General features: G+C 40.9%; 1 protein-coding gene across 3 annotated transcripts; it reads left to right on the top strand.

The window, feature by feature from the left end:
- Positions 1-968: 968 nt before the first annotated feature.
- On the top strand, positions 969-13892 carry LOC148841344 (uncharacterized). Of its 3 annotated transcripts, none has more exons than XR_016090880.1 (5): positions 969-1045; positions 7342-7689; positions 10105-10215; positions 12771-12838; positions 13439-13892. XR_016090880.1 is itself a non-coding variant. In XM_088912254.1 (5 exons), the coding sequence occupies exons 1-5, from the start codon at positions 3192-3194 to the stop codon at positions 13454-13456; spliced, it is 576 nt and encodes a 191-aa protein (XP_088768380.1). In that variant the 5' UTR covers positions 3078-3191; the 3' UTR covers positions 13457-13892. The 3 variants fall into 3 exon arrangements, 2 of the variants coding, with proteins under 2 accessions (XP_088768380.1, XP_088768388.1); XM_088912254.1 differs by lacking the exon at positions 969-1045 and adding an exon at positions 3078-3222; XM_088912262.1 differs by lacking the exons at positions 969-1045; positions 10105-10215 and adding an exon at positions 3078-3222.
- The last annotated feature ends 214 nt before the right edge of the window (positions 13893-14106 follow it).

The raw sequence follows: 14106 nt of genomic DNA, 5'->3' as shown, positions 1-14106 counted from the left end.
ACTGCTAACTGACCATCTGTCTAGACAAGTTGAATGGTCTCCTCGTGTTTCTAATCCTTCTTATGTTCTTATAATATACCTCTAACAAATTAAGCTCCCTGGGATGATGTAATAATAATAATAATAATAATAGCTTACACTTAAATAGCACTTTTCTGGACATTCCACTCAAAGCACTCTACAGATAATGGGGACTCCTCTCCACCACCACCAATGTGCAGCACCCACCTGGGTGCGGCGATGATAGCCATAGTGCACCAGAACGCTCACCACACACCAGCTATCAGTGGAGAGGAGAGGAGAGTAATGAAACCAATTCATAGATGGGGATTATTAGGAGGCCATGACTGGTAAGGGCCAATGGGAAATTTGGCCAGGATGCCGGGATTACACCCCTACTCTTTTCAAGAAACACCCTGGAATTTTTAATGGCCACAGAGAGTCAGGACCTCGGTTTTATGTCTCATCCAAAGGATGGCACCTGTTTACAGTATAGTGTCCCCCTCCCTATACTGGGGCATTAGGACCCACATAGACCACAGGGTGAGCGCCCCCTGCTGGTCCCACTATCACCTCTTCCAGCAGCAACCTTAGTTTTTCCCAGGAGGTCTCCCATCCAGGTACTGACCAGGCTCACACCTGCTGAGCTTCATTGGGTTGTCAGTTGCAAGCTGCAGAGTGATATTGTAACGAACAGTTCTTTCCGGACTCTATGCGGACGACACAATCCAGAATAGTGAGGAAGGAATACACTAGGGAAAAGAAATGCAGGAACAGGGATGAACAGGGGGGCGTGTCCATACGGTGCTGGTGATCCGGGGAGGTGTGGCCAAGGCAAATAAATCCAAATGGGGGAATCCAAAAACGAAAGCAAAAGGTCCAAGGCTGAGAAATCCGTCCGAACAGGAGATTAAAATCAGGTGCCGGGTCGGGACCGGCGGGGGGAACAAGGACAGGAGCAGGAAGTTAAAAACATGACGGAGCCAGGCACAACCAGGTCCCGGGCTCGCACGATATGGAAATCAGATGCAGAGCCACGAGTAAGGTGCGTGCCTGGCTTATAAAGGCGAACTGAACCGGAGAGAAACAAGGAACAGGTGGCGGGAGGGATGCAAATGAGGAAGGGCTGGAGCGCCCTTAAGAGGAGGGGTTTGCGATCGTGACAGATATGGCTTATGGCTTCTGGCTGCTGGCTGTAATTTTCACTCGTTCTTCTTTGCTAACTTGCTCCAGCTCAATCAAGCTTGTCTGGGGTTGTTGATGGACGTTTCAAGTTTGGTCTTCCTTGGGGTGCTTTTCGAGAACTCAAGGCTTTGGGTTCAAGCCAGGACTTTTACTGGACAGTCACTTTCTTCCTATGAACCCAATCCAATTTGGTGTTGTGATCTTGGCATTGACCTGCTGAGAAATGAGTCTTTAACAGACTGAAGCAGGTTTTCTTCGATTATTTGCCTGAACTTTGCTCCATTCATTTCCCCTTCTGTCCTGATAGGAATCCCAGCTCCATGACACCCCCGGTGCCTTTCCTGTCATTAGAGTCTGTGTTGTTGGGCTTGTGCCAAACATAACACTTTGCATGTAAAACGAAATGTTTTAATTTCGTTTCATCAAACCACAAACGCTTTTGTCATGTTTGCAGCATATTTGAAATGCTTTCTTGCAAACTGCATGTGGGATTTCAAGTGGGTTTTCAATATTCCACAAAGGTTAGCATGGAAGAGTGCCAGGGATATTGTTAGCCCATCTTCTCTCATCTCAAGCACTGAACTCTGTATCTCTTTCAACGTCAGCCTTGGCCTCGCACTGACATCAATCACCAGATTCCTCCTTACCAGGTGCTCTGGTAGGAGAGACAGACTGATATACAGTAGACTGTCTCTGGGTGCCTTCTAGTTCGTATTGATTTACATCATCATGCACAGAGATATATTCTTTGTCTTTGAAGTATTTCTACATCCTTCTCCTTATACAACTTTATCCCAGAGTTGTTTTGACAGATCCTTTGTCTTCATGGTTGAATCTCTGTTTGAGATTCGCCATCTAACTGAGACACCTTACAGAGGCCTATACAGAGTATAACAACAATACACCGTGGGGGTATCTACTTTTTAAAATTGTGCGCACAACTACTATGACAGGGCATTAACTAAATGTGTCAACGCATTGCGTGACTCATTGAAGTAATTTTGTGCTAATGTAGGTTACCCTTAGCAAAGGTGCTGAATACTTACGCAATCAGCCTGTTTTAGTTTTTGATTTACTTTGCAGTTTCTGCTGACATGTAACCTCTTTCACCCATACCTCTGCTCAGGTTTTGATGGCAATATTCACTTCACAAATGTGTGTGCTTTTGAAATACAGCAAAAATGAGACATCATTGACAGAGGGTGAATACTTTTACAAAGCACTGGGAATCACTGTTAGCAGTGATGAGTGACACTCAAAACATGATTAAAACAACTTTACAAACGAAGTAAGTCTTGTTCTTCAAACTATCAGAATGTTGTGCTTTGTGAGGAATTTTAAAACCTCACAGTACCTCTTAAAACCTCACATATGCTTTTTTAAAATTCTTCTATAGAGCACTTTAGATGGGATGCAATGTATTTCAAGAGTGTAGCAATCTACTGTAAATATGGGGATGGGTGTCTGAGATTCTTTGCAAGACCTCTAGTGACTCATGTACTGTAGGAACTCTAGAGGGTGCTACACAGTCTCTTTGATGCTAAAGGTACAGATATTTACAATAGTTTCTTTAATTGGATTTAATTGGGTTTGGTTTTGTACTTTAAAACATAAGGACAATTGAAAGGTTGAAGTAAATGATTTGCTTTGAACTATCAGGTCCCTGTTGGTTTGTTAACAGCTCAAAGAGAAAACCGCTAATATTCAGCATATTTTAGACGTTTTGGTTTCTGAGTGGTTGTGTAGTGATCAAATGAAGAGGACTTTAAATGGCATTATTCCGAAACGAAACTTAACGTGCTCTTCCTGTTTGTCATTGAAATAATATGCAGTAATAGAGCAGATTTGATTTCATATGCGCAACCAACCGATATGTTGGTAATGAACAGTTGCACCTTTTTCGCCTCATCAGCCCACCTCCCCACATTCGCTCAGTACCAGTGTCAGCACCTACTGCACCTGCCCCTGTTAGATTCGAAAGCGGAGCTTCTCTAACTTAGTCGGAAATGAAGATTGTGCTTCTTCTCTTCGTGTTTTGTAAGTTTAGTATTTTATTACGACCTTGCTTACATCTATTTCTTCGCGAAATGTTGCTTAAACTATAATAATGGATGTAAACGATTTACGGAGACCACATCTTTTTGTAAGATTCAAGATACTTTGAGACAATATGGAGTTTCTAGATCTCCCTTGATATGAAAGAAAGGAACGCGTAAAACGCTACAAATTTGCCAAAACAAAAATACCGTATCAAGTGCGGACAATGTGAGTCAGGCTGCTGCTACGAGCGAATTGAATTTCCCTGGGACAGATTAAATGACCAGAAGATCGAAATGTCTAACGTGTTCAGAAGGGAATTCCAAAGCACTCTAAAAACTGAAAATAAAGTGTTTGGTTTTTTTTTCTCCAATAATACATATACTGTATATACAGTGTACAGGTTAGTCCCCTTTTGCGTTTTTTCAGTATTAAATAAAAACTAACAACTATACAATTTATCAATAGTATGGTTGATTTATTCTTCTCGTGTGCTGTGCAATACGGTTAACTCAATATCTTGGTTATAATTATTTTGAAAAAAATATCTGGGGATTTATTGACTTTAGGAGTTCCTCAAATAAAATTAAATTAGTTGATCATTCAGAATGTACGATACTACTTTCACAATAGAGCAAAGGTCATCGTGGGATGATAGACACAGTACAAGTGAAATTCACAAGGAACCTCAAATGTAGGCACTGCTTCCCAGACAACACTTAGTTACCTCCGGATTTTATTAACATAGTAATGTCTTTTACATATAATAATGATAATTCATGCAAATATTACTATCAAATACCACCCAAAGGTACTGCAAGTATAACATGCAAACAGTATTCCCTGAGGGCTCCCATCCAAGTCCAGCAGGTTTTGAGTAACAGTATTTAATCCCCCATTGCTAAATATCTGGAACAGGTTTATTGAAGTTGAACAAGTGAGTGATTTGTTAATATAAGTTTTGTAAGGATCATTTGCAACTACAATGCGAGCACTGTTCAGCCCTCTAATCTCTTAATTGAACACAAGTCAGTAACAGTTGTTTTCAGTCGTTAGGAGCAGGTGATCAATAGGACTAATGAAATTGGGGCTCTCAAAGACCAGGGCTGGGGGATCCCCTGTGCTGAAGGGTTCCCAGTGAGTAATAATATTATATTAATCAAGGGTGTTCTGTCAATCCAGTGTAGAAATAATTAACAAATAATAAAGGGTACTTGGAGAGTGGATCCAGCTGGCCAGCCATGTTGGTGAAGCCGTTACATGGCTTCTTTCAGGAAATGGCTGGAGAAGAATCTTCAAATAATTAGCTTCAACTACCAAATGGGCTAAAAAGGTTAGAGATGAGGGGAGGCCATTTGGCCTCTTATGGGAGGTGGGCCTACACGTCAGGCAGGATGCTCATCTGTCACTGAGTAAATACAGTATAAATTATATGTAAAGGAGAGCACCACGACAGTGTGGAGGTATGAGTTCACCCAGACAGCATGCCTTTGGAATGTGAGAGGAAGAATTGAGACAAAACCTGTGTGGACTTTGGAAGAACAGGTAAACTCCACACAGAATCAAACCCAGGGCCCAGGATTGATGAGGCAGAAGCATTAACACCCATGCCTTTGTGATGATTCATGAAAGATTGTTGAGGTTTTTAAACATATACTGTACACAATGGTGCCATATGTAGCATTACTAAATTAAGCGGTAATTACAAAATGACCAAAAAACTAAACTAGAATTGTGCAACATACTGGCATGATCTGTCTTTCAGACCCCTTCAGGATTCTAGGTCTTTCACGTCAGTCCCCTTCAAGAGAAGGCTTCATGATCATCTTCCTTCTCAGTTGCTTTTACAATTTTTGATTCAACACTTTCACTGTCATGTTTGCCGAGTTACAGCTGACTTCTCATGCAGAAGAGTATAACTCCTATTAGTAGGCAATGGATAATTAACTTCATGTCACAATTGCAAAATTCTTGAAAACAACTAAGCACAGAGACCCTAGGGCACTGTAGGCATTAAGGATAAAGTAGTTTTCCGATCTTAACATTGTTCATTACAGCAGGACTTGTGTTATTCACAGAGCATCACCACTAGTTTCACACAGTAACAACTTCTGGCTGAACCTGTTTGGCCAGGAACACTGCTCTTTAATCAGACGTGATTCACTGACTGCAGCAGCCAGTTCTCTCCAATTACACATTTTAAGAGTGTGACCGTAGTGGTTCCGAATGGGCTCATGGCCTCCCTGCTCCACCCCGCCAGCTCGTCTCACAACACCTGGGCGCGAACCCAGGTCTCCAGTGTAACGCCAGAGGGAACCAGCCGAGTGAGCTAAAGGAGACTTCACTCAACCCAGGCGGCTGAGGTCCCTGCTACGCGCAGGGTGGGCAATGACGTCACCATGCTCAAACTAGCTCCGCCACACGAGCACCTGTTAATTTCAGGGATATTCAGGATTCAATCTCTTTTAGACTCCTACCAACAGTCACTTAAGAGAGGACCATACACTGCCACATGCATATAGCATAGTCCAACTACTGTACTTCAGGTCTAACATCTAGTTGTGTCATATAAGCTTCACCCTTTCCGCCTTCAGCCTCATACCCAGCCTCTACCCATCAGCCAGCTATCTGGCTCTGGCTGCTCTCAGAAGCCTCTTCATGAGCCCAAGGTGTCACTAATTCCACACAGGTCCTATCGGATCAGCTCCTTTTCCCTCATGTGGAAATTCCCTCCCTCTGAGCTCTTATTACTCAATCCGGTGACCAGGTGTTCCTGATTCCACATGGTAATCCCATTACCGGGTTGCTCCCTTATTTCTTGTATTTGCTGATATTTATGCAGCATCATACAGGCTCCACTGACACAGTAGAAGAATACCGGGTCATTAGAGCCGTCAAAGGGAGCTGTATAGATCCCGGTTTAGCATCATGACTTTCCTGGGGTGGTAAGAGTGCTTTGTATAGTCTACCATCACATTACAACATAATATAACCATACTTTTTTGTATTTGGAAGGAAACCAAATTTTTGAAAGTGAAGTTCTGAAACCATCGGGAGCATTTAGTCATTATAACATTATTGTTAGGTCACTTATGTTTCAGCAACATTGTATATCATTTATCATTTTAAAAACATGAAGTGTTCTTATGTTACAGTACACGTTCACATGGTGTTTTTCCATGCTTTCATTTTTAATAAGGGCTGAGGTAATGTTTTTGCCCACTTCCCAATTTCTTGCAATGTGCCTTAATTGGCTCACACATAGTACTTGAAAGATATTAACCGTGTTTCTAGTTCAGCGTTTCTCTTCTTGATGTCATAAATGATCTAGAGAAAGCATGAAGAAAATTAAGGAACACAGTGTTTAAACTGCAAATTAAAATTCCTGATATGCAAATGTGCATGTTTTCATGAAAGAGAAGCACATCAATAGTGTTAGCCTATTTCTATTGATCCATCTTCCTTCTGATAGATTCTAAAATTTATTTTAACTAATGTCTTCAAATGCCACTCAGCACTTGAATGTGTCTTTTGCTGATACACAGAAAAGGCTAATAAAATTCAGCTAGAAACATGGAAAATGATCTAATTTTAAACAAAGCCACTACCTCACCTGCATGAGTTTTGCTGCTTCAAACTCCTATTTTAAAACAATTTGTTTAATACTTTTCATCAATCCAACATCCAGAATATTAATTCTTCAGTATTAATAGGTATTATTATGGCAGATAAGAATTGCAAATGGTTTATATTAAAAGCAGTGTCTTTCAGGACTGACATACAAACATAAAACTGTGTTAAGCCCTAGACAACAGAAAGTATCCAAAGTATGCAAAGTTATCTTTAAACGATCAAGACATTATTTAGAGATATCTTTAAATGAACAAGAATTCATTTAAAGATATCTCTAAAAGGACTTCAGATAGATATCTTGTTTTAAAGAAATATGTTTTAAGGAAATCTCTAAAAGGCTTTGAATAGATATCTTTGATGCCATTAAATTCATTTGGGCCTACCTGTGAGTGGTACTTTGGCTTGCCATCCAAAACAACCACCAAAAATAACTCTAAACACTCATCAGTGTTCAATGTTTCCTATGTTCTCACTGTGTTCCTTCAGGTTCCAGTGTGAAGAAGATCACTGGAGCAGAGAAGCTGAGGGTCCAGCCTGGGGACACTGTCACCTTAACCTGTAACACGGAGTTCGAGGAGACAATGTGGTTTAGTCATCAGTCAGACCAGACTCCCGTCCTCATTAGTATATCCAAAATTCCTTTGACAATACGGACTATCTACCGAAACAATGACTACAGGTCTCGGTTTACTCCTGTGCTGAATTCCTCGGCTCCAACCATTGACCTGAAAATTGAGAACATAACTGAACAAGACCTGCTGAAACTATACTACTGTGGTGGGATGAAGGACATCCAGATGTATTTTGGACAGAGTTTCAGGCTTTTTGCCACAGGTGAGAAATTTATCTCATTATTTCCCTTGTACAAAACAATCAGAGACATCAGAATATGAGGGATAATATGTAATTTTACTAAACAGAAATCATTTTGATCATTACCTCCTCTAAGAAGTACAGAATCTTGCCAGCGAGCATACCATTGCGTTGCATATCATATGACATATTGTTGTTCGTGCATATTGTCACACAACCTCCTTTTTCTTCTCACGCATTAAGCTACCTCAGACACGCCATCCACTGTACTGTTTAAATGTCTCTCTTGGCAACTACTATCCTGATTAAATCGGATTAATGGAATTACCTGATTTCATGGACAACCAAAGCTGCCTCTGATTTCCTCCTCACAAGTCGCTGTGATAATTTTCTAAAGTGTGTCCAGAACTGTTTGGTGACATGTGGCCTCTTCTGTAAACTGTTCATGGTTAAGGACTGTACTCCACACATCATTTCAGAGTCGACACAGGGAACACGTGGCGATTTAGGGGTTTCTGCGTAAACCACAATGGTGGCTTGTTGACCACGGTGCTCACAAGACCCAAACTACCATTGTCTTAGACCTGCTGCTGCTTCAGACCTGCTTCAGAATTGCACCTTCCAGGTCACTGCAATACTTTATGGAGTTTATAGAGGACGTTCGGGAGGAAGCTTAGATCCTAAGCTCACACACGTCTGCTCACCTATGAATATAATTCTTGCACGACTTCCCTTTGTGTATCTCTTGCACATCTCCCCCGTCTCCCCATCTATACCCTTGAGGCAGCTCTCTAGCTCGTTCCTTTCAATAGTGAGGCGGGGTTTGGACAGTCTCATCCTGTCACATCAAATACCCTCCACACATTTCATCACCCTATCACATTCATTAGGATCCAACCCAACTACTGAAAGGCAGGGATCCAAACATTCCACTCACCTCGTCCAATGCTAGCTGCCTGCCAACAGTGAAATCACTGATACAATTTAATATATGGTAACTTCTGGGAATTCACTGGAAAACTTCTGTTTTCCTAGGTTACTTCCTGCTGCTTACAAAAAAAGGTGTTTGAGTGAGGGTAAGGAAGGACAGCTCATAATTGTGGAACGTTATCAAAGTGGATTGGGCTTAAATTGTTTGAAAAATCCAGAACTCCCATAGAACAGTAATTGGGATTCCCCAATGAGCACTGACGAATGTTGCACTGACTGAAGGAATGGCCAGAGGGAGTTCAGTGCCTTAGTTCAACTTCAAGGAGAGGTGTCAGAATCAGTTACCCACTATCAATTTATCGAGTTTTCAATAGAAGTTCAAGAGGAAGTTTAGATCCTACTCTCACCCACTTCTGCTCGCTTATGTATATAAATCTCACACTAAAGCACTTCCTTTCTCATCTCCCCTTAGCCTCCCTTTTACACTCTTGCAGCAGCTCCCTGGCTCATTCCTTGAAATAGCAGGATTGGGGGGCTGCCATTCCCTCAGCTTGGGGAGTCACTCCACCTACTTGGAACATATTTCGCCTCTCTAGCAGTCTGCACACTGATGCAGCTCCTGCACCTAGGCAATACTTTCTATCCCCACGCCAGGTTGTCGCACATGTGGGTGAATGTGCCCTGTGATGCTAGCTAGTTTATCATTCCACTGACAAGGCAGTTACAAAATGATGAAATAGGGACTGTGCTTCAACTCTAATGTTTGTCCCCACTTGCCAATACTTGAATCATACCTCACCTGAGCACAGACTGCCTCCAAACTTGGCAGATGGCCTTCTACTGACATTACAGTTAACGTGTGGAGAATTGGGATTATTGCACGAAACCCATGAGGTTCAAATCACCTCTGCCTTGTAACAGCTGCACCAGTTGACCAACTGGCAGATTTAATCAAACATGGTCCTGCTTGAGAAACGCACCTCCCATGTCCCGTACGTCCACACTGGGCTATCACCTGCTTGGCAATAGCTGTACCACCATCTTCTCTTCTTCAAAACCTGTTTGGCCAATGAGCACTAAACCCAGTGGTAACATCTAGTTTCTACTTTCATTGCTTGCAGTTAACTTACACTCTTTAAGTATGTAAGGTTTTGTTTCTGTCAGTCATTTTTAGTATTCTAAAAAGTGCATTGTACGCTTTGGCATGCATTGCAAATATGTACAGTATTATTCATATTTAATTGTACAGTATAACACTGGACAGTGTGAAAGGGTCTACATGTTCATCTAGTGGAGTCCACAAGTTTTGTTTTAACTTAACACACTGAAAACAGCCCACCTTGGAGTCCATCCACAGCCATGTCTAGGCTGAACTATTAAACTCATTTCACTTGTGAAATGAATCTACAGACCCAGGGCTCTAAAGCTAATGTACTTTTAAATGGGAAATGATTCTCTTGGTTTTCACAGTGTTTTAGAAGTAAAATTGTTCTTTTAAATTTTCAGAGGAGCAGGATGGATCCCAGTGGTTCCCTCTCGTCATGTTTCTTCTGCCAAAAGTTGCTGTATTAGGCATCCTTCTCGTGGTCTTTGTATCCTACTTCTCCTGCATAAAATGTACGTATGCTGTTTTAAAGAGGGGCTCGCACATTGCTGTGAAAGCTCAAGGAAAGTATTGAGAATTCTCAGCTTGTCACACTACTTTTATGAAAGAGTTACATAAAATTACATAAACCGCACTCCACCCAGACATGAATTACAATTCTACATCCTATGCTTGAGGTTGTTTTTGCATTTGATAAGTAACACACCAGTAACAAACAGGAAAGTGCATTCAGTGGCTCTGTAAGAGGATGAGACACTAAATGGAACAATGCAGGCTGTGGCCACTCAGCTGTTACAGGATTAGGGCTCATTACCTCCTAAGAGGGTTTATATGTTATGTCTTGACTGAATCTTTCAGGTGAAGAATTATACTTATATATGTAACAGTGAGATAAACTATTTTGGAAAATTGCACAGGTTCCATTAACACTCTTCACATCAAATGCAAATTCAATAATATTTAATATCATTCAAATAGTAACATTTAAAACATTGTTGGAAGGTAACGAAAATGAAAAATGATTCAATAATTCTTGTCACAGAGTGCGTGAACGGTCCTGTCAATCTGTTTTCAAATTGGCAGTTCAGTAATATTTATTACACAGTATATCATATATTGTACATACTATATTTAATGCACATTAAGTAGTTTTAATATTAGTATTAGTATATGTAATATTAGTTTTTAACTAATATTAAATATATTCAAACATCTGTAATATATTGACATAGAAGTATTTTAATGGTATTATCAGTGTTTTGAAACTAAAAGTTTCAAAGCAGAATAATAGCCTTGTACATATTAAACAAGGTTATTTTAGGCCCGCATCAAAATAATTTTTATTAGTCTGATTAGGTATTAAAATCATCAAAAGACTGTTCCATTCCCCAGAAATAAATTATTCCCCACTTAAGTGTCCAATAAAAGGCATGAAAGCTGAATTGTCTTTTTTCATATACATTTTATAATACATTGAAATTTTAATATTACAAGTTATCATTTGTTATATATATATAATTGCAAAAAAAACTAACATTTGTAATACACAGCAGCCAGATATCACCCCCACTGATCACAACATCACATTCGCGTTGCATTGACCACAAAACTAAATCTCTTGATCACGGTGTGCTTTAGGCAGTGTTACTGTTATCTGTGTGTAGTCATTTGCAGTCTACCAGTTTGTGAACAAAACAAATAAGAAAGTCACTTGCTATGGAGGTGTGAACTGACTCAGCAGCTCAGTCTGTACCCAAACTATTCCACCACCACTTTTGACAAGTAGTGGCAGTCACCCCCTTACATTTTAACCATGATTAATGTGCTAATTTGTTGACTCGAGTGGCTCACTGCTCTTTATCCATCCATTTTCTAACTGCTTCTTCCAATTCAGAGTTGTGGGGGAGCCACAGCCCATGGGTGGAGTGGTAGCTCTGTGGCTAAAGATCTACGCCTGTGGCTGGAAGGTTGCTGGTTCTAATCCCGTGGCCGGCAGAGGAATCCTACTCTGTTGGGCCCCTGAGCAAGGGCCTTAATCCCACTTGCTCTAGGAGTGCCATATAAATGGCTGACCCTGTGCTCTGACCCCACCTGTGCTCTTCTCTCCCTGTCTGTGTGTCTCATGCAGAGCAAGCTGGGGTATGCGAAAAGACAAATTCCTAATAGAAGAAATTGTATATGGCCAATAAAGTGATCTGATCTGATCTGATCTTCTCTATCTTATCCCAGCAAGCAATGGGCACAAGGCAGGATACACCCTGGTTGGGATGCCAGTCTATCGCAGGACACAAACAGACACACACACTCACACAAGGGCCAGTTCTCCCAGAAGGCAATTAATCAATCAGCATGTCTTTGGACTGTGGGGGAGAACTGGAGCCCTGGGAGGAAACCCACACGGACACGAGGAGAACATATGAACTCCACACAGATAGCACCCCAGGTCCAGAGTTGAACCCTGCACCCCACGCTGGACTTCATTTCATATGTAAATACTTCACTGTGGCATTGTGGCCTGGTGGCTTGCACCACTGCCTCGAAGCTGGGTCCTGTGTCCAGTTCTCGCTTGTTCGAAGTTTGCTCCATGATCATGGGGGTTTCTCTAGGTAATACAATCTCCCCCCACCTCCCAGAGATGTCAGTTTCAGTCAAACCATAAACCATGCAGGTCGACTAGATACTCCAAGTTAAGTGGATTCCATACTTGTACCTGTGTGTGTCGGGGGGACGGGGGTGGTCAGTCATTCCCAGGACTAAAGCACCATAGAGGAATCAGACCACCTGAGCACAAGGTGCTGAATGATCTCCTCTAGTCAATATTTTTTATTTTATACTGCTTTGGTTCATTAGAATGCTGTTAAAATTAAAATTAAGTGATTAGCAATGAAAAAGACAATGAACAATGCCATCTAACCCATGCTGTCATTATTTCCTTCTTCACAACTGAGATCTCTGGGGTGGGGGTGTATGTTACCAAAATTGAAAGCGACCACACTTCCAGTTCTCTGTAACACTATGTTCTTGATCATATGAGCTATTTCCTGTCTTGCAAACCGCCGCAATGCAGACACTGAGAAGCACAGAGCTCACCAGCAGCAGAGAGTGTGGAGGAAGAGAAGAGACTGCAATGTGGAGGTATTCTGGCATTCTGACTGACTCTACACATGCAGTCAAATCTGTATACAAGCAATTGCGATTTCTTTTAAATTTTGTTTGAAAAAATGTAGGATGACAGAAGTTCTATTGTAGTTGGCCACGTTCTAAGACTTTTACCGACTGATACCAAAAGTCCAGCCCAGTTGAGAAAATGAAACAACACTCAGTCTCTTTTATTGTCATTTCCACAAATATGAATATAATCATAATTTTATTCCTGGGTAGAAAACATTTACAATGGCACACATTTCCAGTCTGACTTGAGCCCTAAAAATGTTGAAAGAATGATTGAATGCTCAAGGACAACTCTTTCAAATAATGACATTGAATATGTGTGCCTAAAATAAATTTGGTTAATATGCACAAAGATATTATTCTGTTTTGAAACGTTTCATTACACAGCAATTACATAAGAGTTGAACCAATTTCTATTTTTCATCCTTGTTGAAAATTAATCTAGAGTAAGTTTCTAAATACAAGATTGACTCATTCTGGCTCATCTTTTTGCAGTAGAATGAAACTGGTTTGAAGCGAGTCTGTATTCATGCAATCCGTCCTGCATTTGCCGTGTTTCCTCAGGGGAAGCACAGAACCTGACCGGGTCAGAGAGCAGGAACACACAGTGTGGACTTCATGTGCACCAACAGGAACATCGGAGCGGAGGAGAGAAGCAGGAAGCCCCTTTCTTGTCTGTCCATGGCTGGTGGGACCAGGCCTCCCAGTGCTGGTGGTCTAGAGTTTTCATTCCCTGACGGACCTGATTTGTTTCTTTTTTCTGAACTGTCAAAGTATGTGTTCTGTGTACTATATGTTGTAGTTTTTTAATCTACAGTACAACCACTTCCAGGATGTAAATATTTTCAAGAGTATATTTAACTAAATGAGTAAATGAGTAATTCAGGTAAGTGAAACTAGAATAGGGAGAAATCGTTTAGGGCAAATATATTGTCAGGAAGGCAGCTTCTAGCAAAGGAAAAAATATTTTTTATAGGCGATGAAAATCACATTTCAAAGTGTTTTTTATTTTTTTACTGTGAGCAGGTTTGATCTAAAAGTTAATAAACACTTCTTTGTGCAAATAAAAAAATGTTTGAAAATGAAACATCTCTTCTTGTATATTTTATAATCTCTTATCATATAAAAAACGTGCATCCGTACAAACAAATCAGAGGGCGGTTAAGAATGTGGAGCTTCTTGTTGAGAGACATTCATACCTGAGGACGCAGAGCAGAACCTGGCAGAACTTA

Source organism: Atractosteus spatula, chromosome 1 (genome assembly GCF_055471065.1).
Source record: "Atractosteus spatula isolate fAtrSpa1 chromosome 1, fAtrSpa1.hap1, whole genome shotgun sequence".
Lineage (NCBI taxonomy): Eukaryota > Metazoa > Chordata > Actinopteri > Semionotiformes > Lepisosteidae > Atractosteus > Atractosteus spatula.
The sequence above is the reverse complement of the archived record's forward strand: the minus strand, read 5'-3'. Positions and strand labels throughout refer to the sequence as shown.

Bases quoted from the DNA above. Each gene is read 5' to 3' on its own strand.
- LOC148841344 (XM_088912254.1), top strand. From the start codon at position 3,192: ATGAAGATTGTGCTTCTTCTCTTCGTGTTTT. The intron at 3,223-7,341 runs GTAAGTTTAGTA...GTGTTCCTTCAG, and splicing joins GCTTCTTCTCTTCGTGTTTT to GTTCCAGTGTGAAGAAGATC. The intron at 7,690-10,104 runs GTGAGAAATTTA...TTAAATTTTCAG, and splicing joins TTTCAGGCTTTTTGCCACAG to AGGAGCAGGATGGATCCCAG.